General features: G+C 43.2%; 2 protein-coding genes and 1 non-coding gene across 3 annotated transcripts in view; 1 reads left to right on the forward strand and 2 right to left on the reverse strand.

The window, feature by feature from the left end:
• The window catches only part of trnam-cau (transfer RNA methionine (anticodon CAU)), a 72-nt gene extending 43 nt beyond the window's left edge, over positions 1–29 (forward strand). Inside the window, exon 1 of the tRNA in view lies at positions 1–29. This exon is cut by the window's left edge and continues 43 nt beyond it. This is a non-coding gene — a tRNA (tRNA-Met).
• akr1a1a (aldo-keto reductase family 1, member A1a (aldehyde reductase)) overlaps positions 1–1,392 on the reverse strand; it is a 7,437-nt gene extending 6,045 nt beyond the window's left edge. Inside the window, exons 1-2 of the mRNA XM_085909473.1 lie at positions 1,106–1,392; positions 888–1,007 (exon numbers count right to left, since the gene is read on the reverse strand). Coding sequence (XP_085765599.1) covers positions 888–1,007; positions 1,106–1,186 — 201 coding nt within the window. The 5' untranslated portion in view covers positions 1,187–1,392. The remainder of the gene's footprint in view (positions 1–887; positions 1,008–1,105) is intronic.
• Positions 1,393–2,070: 678 nt separating this feature from the next.
• dnajb5 (DnaJ heat shock protein family (Hsp40) member B5) lies at positions 2,071–8,946 on the reverse strand. Its single transcript, XM_085909881.1, has 5 exons — positions 8,816–8,946; positions 8,471–8,589; positions 7,393–7,645; positions 5,758–6,419; positions 2,071–3,704 (listed from the first exon to the last, which is right to left on the reverse strand). Exons 3-5 carry the CDS (start codon positions 7,601–7,603, stop codon positions 3,471–3,473), a joined length of 1,107 nt encoding a protein of 368 aa, XP_085766007.1. The 5' UTR covers positions 7,604–7,645; positions 8,471–8,589; positions 8,816–8,946; the 3' UTR covers positions 2,071–3,470.
• Positions 8,947–9,826: the final 880 nt, after the last annotated feature.

Consider the following 9,826-nt stretch of genomic DNA (forward strand, 5'->3'; position numbering starts at 1 on the left):
GGTCGATGGATCGAAACCGTCCTCTGCTAGATGTTCCCTATCTTTTACCTGTGTAGGCAAAATCAATTACACAATTACACGAACGGACACATATTGTCCGTTTATATATTTATATATAAAATTAAAGGAACAGTTGTTTATCAGGGTATGGCATGAATTCAATGAGACTTTTTTTTATAAGGTTAGGTTATAAGGTTAGATAAGGTTTTGGTCAGGTTCATGGCGGAGGGGTTTGTTAATCACTTTCAGCTGCATTGGTGTTGATGGAATTAACAACAAGTGCACTTAAGGGGCAACAACGCCAGAACTTGACTGGTTTTCCAGGTGGAGGCCATTTGTAGTTTCTTGATCTTTTTGAAATGTTTTTCCACAAGTGCTGACTTTAGCTAGTGTCATTATCACGACTGGGAGCACGCCTGTGCTCGCTGCTCAGCACCGTGGAGCTCGATTGGCATTTGCCATAGAACAATAGAATTGGCAAGTCCGCCACTGGCGCCCTGTGCTTTTCACAGATGAGAGCAGGTTTACCCTGAGCACATGTGATAGATGTGAAAGGGTCTGGAGAAGCCAAGGAGAGCGCTATGCTGCCTGCAACATCATTCAGCATGACCCATTCTGTGTTGGGTCCTTTTGGGGTGTCAATATACTGAGCCCTCTATAGGCTGAAAACTTTTCTTTCCATCAAAAGATGTGGCATCCTTTTTGTTCCTGCGACATTAAACTGTCTATCAGTATAGATATCCAACATTTTTGTTTTTTTTCTCTGTTGAAATCTGATGTGTTTTCAAAGTGTTCCTTTAATTGCTATGTGAAACTAATTTTGTGCCTTTGAATCTGCAAATTCCAATCAAACTAGGTCGCCGACATGGAAAGTTGGACAACGTCACCTTGCCTGGACCGACCCTGAGAGCCAGAGCCTCTCCCACCTCCTGTTCATTCTCATACGCCGCCGCGCAGTCTATGTGCCGATAGCCATAATCCAAAGCTGTCAGCACGGCTTGTTTCACCTGAAATGAATCAATTATCAACCTTCAGGACACAATATAAACAACTTGTCATCCAGTACTAGTATTATAGTGGCCATTGAGTAGTTAATTGCCTCTACCTGTCCCGGCGCACTTTTCCATGTTCCAAGGCCAACCATTGGCATCTTCTGGCCTGTTGTGAGAGTTACAAAGGCATTCATGTTCCACCACTGTGGAGTTGACACAAAGTGAGATTCTGTGCAGACACTTCAACTGGCCGGTCACCACGACTAAGTCCAGAGAGTTACTGATTAACAAAGTTAACGATAAATTACAGAAAGAAAAAGTCTGTGGCGAAAGTAAAAGTACCGCTATGACTCCTTAAGTTGAACAAACAGTACAGACTCTTGAATGTATAAGCACAAAATTATTAGTGAGATTTTAATGCCAGTTATAATTAAAAATCTAATCAAAGAAGTCATGAAAAAGTACTCAAATCCGTATCTGAAAAATCGACTAAAGTCAGTCACAGCAGCAAAGTATCTGCACTTGGTTACTTCCGACAACTGTCAACTTCTAAAGACATGAATCCCCGGGAAAATGTAGAAATGGTTGAACTCCATTCAACCTGGCAAGAGCTCATCTTTGCGGATTTCCTGTGCTGCACTCATGCACATGACTTGAGTTGGCCTTAACACAAAGTCACCTGCTCTGCCTTTCGATTGTAAAAAAGTGGGGAAAAAAAGGCATGGACATGCCCGAGCCATTGCGAAGAAGACCGTTTGGTCTGTCGGGTTTTTAACAGACCAAGGTCAAAGTCTTCCTATACTTGTTTATCTGTAACCAAAGCTGACGTCCAAATTCCACGCGATTTGGCGCATCGGCGCACATGCTGTCAAAATGCAAATGTCGCGGATTCGAAAAAACTATTGAGAAAAACATGCATGGCGAAGGCATGCGTATCGTCAAATCGCTTGAACAAGAAAGTCTAACAAATGTCAAATGGTAAATGTTCATTTAGAATTTATATATTGCAAAAAAATAAAACATTCAACAAGTAACTACACAGACAGAAGTCACATTTTCCTCAAACAAAGGTTGAAATACAGTTTTTATTGATTGTTTTGACTCAACTCAAAATCCACATTTTCAAAACAGAAGCCTAAACAGTGCCAAAGTGGTCAAAATGACTTTACCTGTACAAATAACTCAACTTTGACATAAGTGTAAAAGCACCTCCAATCAATCATTCCACAATGGGCAACAAAATACAGCCCTTGTGTGATTCCGTGCACCATTGCTTGTCATTGCAGCCTATGACTGTACGTAGAGTAGCTTTACATGCTAGTGCCGTTTGGAGTCAAATTTGCCCGCTTGCAAAAAAATGCCACTCTGCTGAGATGGTGATGATGAAGACTGAGGAATTCCCAGTTCCTTCAAACAGATCAAAGCAATCCATAAAAACTGTAAACATGGCTGCTTGTTAACTGGTGTCAAAATAGTTAAAGGGGCTAACAGAGCCCCAGACATGTGAAAGATGTCACAGCTGATGCACTATTATACATACATAGAGTTTTACTTAAAAAGTGCAAGTTGCAATGTACAAATGATACATGTGGTACAAGCAAATTTTAAATACGAGACATAATCTATAAAACAAAACAAAAAAATAGACACCATGGTGTTGGCACTGCTCATTGTAGCACCAAGACATGGCCTTCCAATGAAATGAGAAAGCAAAACAAAACATCAAAATAGCATCCCCAGGAGAATCACCAGTACACTGTTCAATCATACTTGAATTCCTCTGGGATGTCCAACCTATGCTGAATTGCACTTAACAAGATGAATGAGTCCTCATGAGGATTTCTACTATTGTTGCGTACAATATGTAGACTGCTTTTAAGAATGTTTGTCATCTGGTGTGCATTTTACACGGCTGGTTGGGTGTTACATTGCGTGTGTGTGTGTGTGTATACAAGACCTGGCTAAGGCACATAAAAAGTGAGCCTGGTTGTATGGTTGAAACGGAAAGCACCAATTTTCTGTGCAGGTTTTGAGCTTAGACTGCTGTTTTAGTAGATGATTGTCATTCCATGTTATTATTATTATTATTATTATTCCAATGACAGTTGATTGTTTTGCAAAACAGAGCCTAAGACAATTGATAGTGAGGGAGAAGTCGTAAAAAGGCAATGCTTCAGTAGATTGAAAGAAATGCTGAGCTGCTGGTACGCTTGAGGAAGAAATGAAGAAGGCGCTGTTGTAAAAGTCGTAGAAATAGACCAGGAGCACACAAATGGCGCGTAGAAAACCACAGATAGTTTTGAAAAGACTTAAGAAGATATTGAGGTCAAAATGAAATAAAAGCTAGCTATTTGAATATATTAAACCCAATAGTGTCAAGTGAGCGTGTAATGCAGTCTCTATCAAAATGCTGCGTGGAGAAACATGGAGGCTTCGTAAGAGAGAGGCTCCACCATCCGTCATTGTGTGGAATTCTTCTTACGACGGAGGAAGGTGTAGTCTGATGATCTCTTTGGACTGCGGCGGGATCCTGTCGGGAAAACGTACCGAGAACGCCACAATGAGGTCACCGCGTTGTGAGGGGTTCTTGGGGAACGGCAGGCCCTCCCCTCGGAGTCGCTTCACCGTCCCGGGTTTGATGATGTCATGGCAGGGCAGGGAGATGAGCCGCTTCTCCAGCGTGGGGATGCTGACGGTGCAGCCGCACAATGCCTGCGGGGTAAAGGATTGATGCAGATGAATCCAAATTCCAAAATCACAAGTATATCCATGCTTCCGAGAGCTAGTAAAATAAAAAAAGTATCTTCCTGACACGAATGAGTAAGCACCAAGATGGTGTGAAACCTTTTATGGGAGCAATAAAATGGAGCTCTACACAGACAAGGAAAAAAAAAAAAAAACGACATCTAGTGGCAAACCTTTTTTTTCTGCTTGAGTGTGTGCGTGTGTATGTGTGTGGCGGAGCTACGCATTGCACAAAGACTAATTTTAGCAAGCTCCTCAATGCCGGCGCTAATGAAGAGAGGAGGGAATTGGCTGAGCTCTTAAATAGTTGAAGGGCTTGTCTGGCAGCACGCACGCACGCTCACTCGTACGCACATGCACACGCATTTCAAGCATCAAACTAAATAAAGACAATGTTGCCCATCAGGACTTCACATGTTTCTTGCCCATGGCTACAACACAGAAAAAACAAAAAGGTCCATACTAACGTTAAATAACCTCCCGCTGGCTGCAAATGTTTGAGACCCCTGACTTAACGTGTGAAGGTTGAAATGGAACATCCAAAAATATATAATTTTATTTGACTGCTTTATACATTCCATCACAAGTGTTTCAAAATTCAAATGCAGACATGTTAAGTTGTTTACTAAAAAAAACCATTGATGGAACGCTATGATGTATGATGAGGATACTGGCACTTGCTTAAGCACCAAGTTGAAACAAGTTCCAAGTTCCATTCACATAATGTGCTGCTACTTTGAGGGGATTTTAATGTCTCGTCTGGTGGGAATTTTAACCACCGAGGTCAGACTTGTGAACTCGTGGGGAGGTTCAGTCAGTTGGCCATCAGAGGACATGTTGACTTTTTCCAAATGTGACATCAGCTGCTTTTTCTGTGACTACATGGACAATACCGGCTCATCCTCTGGTTGGTTACACAACTTCCACATCATTGATGTAATGCATCAGATGCCAAGGCAATATATGGACAAAAAGTATTGAGACACTTCTCTAATATACATTATATAGATCAAAACCTTCCAATCAGTACGGTTTAGCGCTTGAATTTGTCTTTATTTTCAATTGCCTCAGGTTTACAAGCTGACAGCTTTGAAACACAGTCGTCACAGTTGACGTGGTTGAAACAGATCTGTCCGTTTCACTCCTCTTCACGGATGTCAAAAGTGTGGACGGAGGGAAGCGTCTGAGAAATTCCAATCATGTTTCACTTATCACTGATTGCTGGAGACTGCTGTCACAGACTTGGCAGCACCGAATGAGATCCGGTCAAGATGATTTGTTTGACAATAACACCGGCTGACTTTTGACACTGCCAGATAAATATTTATTTGGGGATTTACAATTACATCCACTTAGTGCCAGAAAGTGTCAGCGCTATTTGGAAGACATTTTAATGTACGTAGTTCACGCACTGAGAAGTCCAAGTCGTGTTCCGATTCATTGAATGTGCACCTACTCACAGTAATAGCACACCACAGTCTGTCAGTCGGATAATCACTGGACAGGCAGAGGCCTATGGTTGGTGACTGCTTCAACTTACACGGCCGACTGAACGGGACAAGCGAGGTGAGCCCGCCACAGTCACATAAGGACACCACCCCCTCAAGGCTGATTCAAAACACACACTCGAACACACACACACTAGGTCACGCCACAAATGAGTTTTTTCTCTTTTAAAATTGAGAGGTACAGTCGATGCGAATGGTGTGTTTGTTCTGGCAGCTGTAATGTTTATCAGCCACCAAATTGTTAGGCGCACCCTCGGTACGCCAGAACGCTCAATCAACCTGACAAGGAGTCTTGTTGGCCGGTCAGACCACTACAAATATCTTCCATCATGCTACCATTTGCTGTCAGCTGGTAGCCAATGCTAACTAGTCAGAAGAAGAAGAAGAAGCTGTTGAACGAATGAGTGCTACAAGATCATTTCAGCGGGAAATAAAGTGTCTTCTTGGTTGTGGGATCTGGGCTGAGATTGATAAATAAATCAGAAATGTGATGAAAGAAGTGAGTGTCTTACCTCTTTGAGACTGATCTTGCAGTTATAAATGATATTGGAACCGTCTCTCTTGAAGTGGGCATGGCCCTTGTCTTTAAGCACAAAGGCAATGTCAGCAGGAATATTTTCAGGGGTCTGGTCGCCCTCCTTAGGGAAGGTGATCTTGGTGCCCTCTTTCCAGCCCTTCTTAATCACAATGTTGAGAATCTTGTCCTCCGTCCTCAAGCTCCTCCCATCTGGGTTCAGCCTGCGACGTGTGATCTTCATGCGCTTGGTGCAGCCGTGGAAGATCTCCTCTAGTGAGACCTTCAGCTCGTGGACCACTGGGGGGTCCTGCTGCTTTCGAGCTCCCTTCAGGCTTTCTGAAGGCGCGCCCCTTCTTCTGCGGACTTCTGCCGGGAAGCCATTTTTGATCCCTCCCGCAAAGCCGAATTGCCTCCCAAAGTGAACAAAATGGTCATCTTCCTCTAGCTCCGCGTCCTGCTCGGCGTCGTTGCCGTGGTCATTGTGGGAGGAGACACCGTTGGGCCGGGCGTGGCTGCGATTCACGCTGAAAAACACATCAAAGGGATTGGAGCCGCCAAAGAAGGAAGCAAAGGTGGCGTGGGGGTCTCCATGGAAGGTATAGTGGTGCGTTGTGGTACCGGGGGCACCGGAGGAGCTGCTACCTCCCGTCTTGAAACCTGTGATGATGTCATAGAAAGTACGGGTAAAATAACCGTTTTTCATTATGCTCTTTCTTTTTCTCATTGAGAAGCATACCAAACTTATGCGACAAACATGTGACCACCTACTTTTTTGATATGCAAAAGATAGCACATATGTTCCAATATTTCCACTATATCATGTATATTTACAATATTGTAATTGGAGATGTTCGATACCACATTTTTTCAGACCGATACCTGTATGAGTACTCAATTCTTGAGGAGTCGGCGATACCGATACCAAGCGCCGATACCACTAGCACTTTGGACACATGATCTTTCCCCTCAAAAACAGTGACAGAGCATTTTTGAAAGTATTTACTATATCCCAAACTAGTAATTGAAACGTATGGCAATTTTCTAGTCTTCTAATTTCTAGCTCCTGATCATAAAACAGACACAATAGCAACAATAGCATCAACATCTACCTGATACCTGAACTAAGGCTGGTATCGCCACTGATACCATAATATTTCGTTCCCTAATCAATAATAGAATATGTGATTCTCACCATGAGTATATGGTCCAGACATAGGACATTAGCTGAAACGAGTGTTTGCTAGCGTGAATACAATACAACTCCATCGCTAAGGATAAAGTCATACACCCACTGAGCCTGACACAAAACACCCACAAATGCAAACTCCAGCAGTCACTGCTATTCATATCTCATCTATCTTAGCCATGTGTGTCTGTAAGCTTAGCGAGTGACACCCTCAAAAGTCCGGCGCTCGCGTCTAAGAAGCTAAATTGGTTCACGAGCTATTTTGATAACCTCACTCACAGGTCACAATATTAGGTACAATCAATGGAATGAGACAACCGTATCAATTAGCCTTTGACGTGATTCCAGTCAGAGATGTTTTTATTTCACGTGTTTATCATTGTGGCTGTAGTTTGCATTGCATCTGTTTTGCCCTTTGTCAAGGTCATAAAGCCCCCCGCTTACCTTCCTCCCCTAACTGGTCATAGACGAGCTTCTTCTTGGGATCGCTGAGCACCTCGTAGGCCTCGGCGATCTCTTTGAACTTCTCCTCGGCGTTGGCCTCTGTGTTCTTGTCAGGGTGGAAGCGCAGGGCCATGCGCCGATAGGCCTTCTTGATCTCCTCTTCGTTGGAGCCTTTGGGGATGCCCAGAATCTTGTAGTAGTCTTTCCCCATGGCTGGATGCACTTACAAGCCCTTTTTCCACTCACGATGTGGCTGTGGAGGGGCAGGAACAATTGTTATGGTCTTGAATCATATGAACCAAAAGTGCCTGAAGGGACGTTGCGCCACTATTGAATAATCTGTGAATATACTAAATCCCCCTCATTTGACATTTGTTTTCATTTGATTTGTTGGACATATGATAGGTACTGGTAGCTTCTCTAAAAAGTCATTTTTGATAGTGACTGGCCGTGACCTTCACAAGGTAGCATCTCCGTTCGATTGGATTAGCAAGAGAGTGGGAAAATTAATTGCAACACACTACGATAATGAAACGATAACTACGATTTTTTCACGTCTACTATAAAGTGTATGTGAATCACTAAGAAGGTTTTATTTTGCTCCACTTTTAAACCTTGGTCTTTTGAAAATGTTCAGCCACGGGGAGTTCACTCAAGGACTCTAGTGCAAGTCAAGAGTGTAGACAAAGAGATTTGATAGTGTTGCCATGGTGATGCTGATTTCTTGAAGTCGTATAATGCACATGACTAGGAATCCCCATCACCTGCTTTGTCAAAGGGCTTCTCCCAACCTGCTCGAAATCGACAGCGTATGAATGATCGCTGTCAATAAAGCAAATTTACACAAAGATGGCATCTATCTCCTCCACCTTTACTTATTATCCACTGCAGTGGGCACAAAAAGCGCAAACGGTACAACATTATAAGGAGACGATCGTCACATTACATTTTTTTCTCCGGGTGGGAAATCCCGTATTGCCGCACTCATTCTTGAAATGCGGGATGAAACGAAGAAATAACTACACACAATAAGGCTATTCCATAAAAGCGAAATAAAGAGAATAAATGAAATTCATACCGAAAGGACAAGGTTATTGGTGTTCACATCATCCTGTTTCGGCTTCCCCGGCTTTTCCTTGCGCTTCAGCTCCGGTTCTGTGTTGCCGGTGCGTGCAGTGGCCGAACCGCCGGTTCCGTCTCCAGTGACGTCAGGAGAGAAAATAACATGAGAGCAGAGCCGAGTGGAAGACCTTGGGCACATACACCCACGAACCCGGTGATTTGTTTGAGAATAACTCTCATGTGATTAATCTGCAGTCACACAGCCATCTTACCCAAGCCAAGCCAACAAAAACAAATCAATCACCACCAAGCCGTTTTTTTTTTTTTTTGCACAATCAATTTCCCTGAGTCATTTTCTTACCTTAACTGCCTTTGACTCACAAATCTAATAATGTGAAAATGTGTCGTCAACGATGTATGACCAAGGCCAGCCCTACAAAAGGGTTTCTTGCCCACAACGTGTGCGCGCTACACACGTGCGCGCGCGCACATACGTTGTGGGCAGTACCTGTTTGAGGCATCTGACGTCCCCTTGTACTATAAGGGGACGTCAGAGGCATAATTCAGGATTCTCTCTCTCACGCACTAGTGATTTTTTGTTTCTTGCTTCCTTGCAGACTATTTGAAACACTCACCGAGGAAAGTCAACTTTTACCGTGTATAGAATGATTGGAAGAGTTTATGGAAGTTAAAGGAACAGCACATACCCCATCATGGTGGAAGGAGGCAGTATTATGGTATGAACGTGGGCTTCAGAATGACTATTTCAGTTCATGCTTTTCCCCCCATGTGTCAAAAATAATCATGTGCACTGTACATTATATTGTATATAGTGGAGCAGATCACTAAGCAGCCCACTGTTTTCTAAAAATAAACTTTGGTGGAGGTCTGAGTCATTACTGGTGACTTTTAAGTGCTTAGTGAAGAAGATGGCTCTCAAAGCAGGGCAAAGTGTCCTGATGGGTCAGGCTTGAGTCATCAGGCCCTTCTTCACCTGTTGGTCTTCACTCACAGACATTCAGTGCGGAGAAAAAAAAAAAAATCACCAGCTGTCTCAGGTTAAGGATGCGTTCTGCAAATCGATTCTTGTTACAATGCAAAATACTGAACTGTTCCATAATCTATGTGCTCGATAGTGGTTCAGACAAAGGCTGTATCGTACACAATTGTTTGTGCTCCATGAATGTCTAGGACCAACAATCCCTGATCTGATGCTGGGTTTCCATGGTGACACCGGGACGTGCTAGACAGTGATGTGTCTGGCAGGAGTGATTGTCTCATTTTTAAAAAAAACGGGTTTGGATGAAAACATGTTATGTGCTTCCCAGCGTGGCCAAGTTACATAAATTGGCCATACGTCATCGTATCCTCC

This window comes from Syngnathus leptorhynchus, chromosome 4 (assembly GCF_054491065.1).
Source record: "Syngnathus leptorhynchus isolate UIUO chromosome 4, UIUO_Slep, whole genome shotgun sequence".
NCBI classification, from domain to species: Eukaryota; Metazoa; Chordata; class Actinopteri; order Syngnathiformes; family Syngnathidae; genus Syngnathus; species Syngnathus leptorhynchus.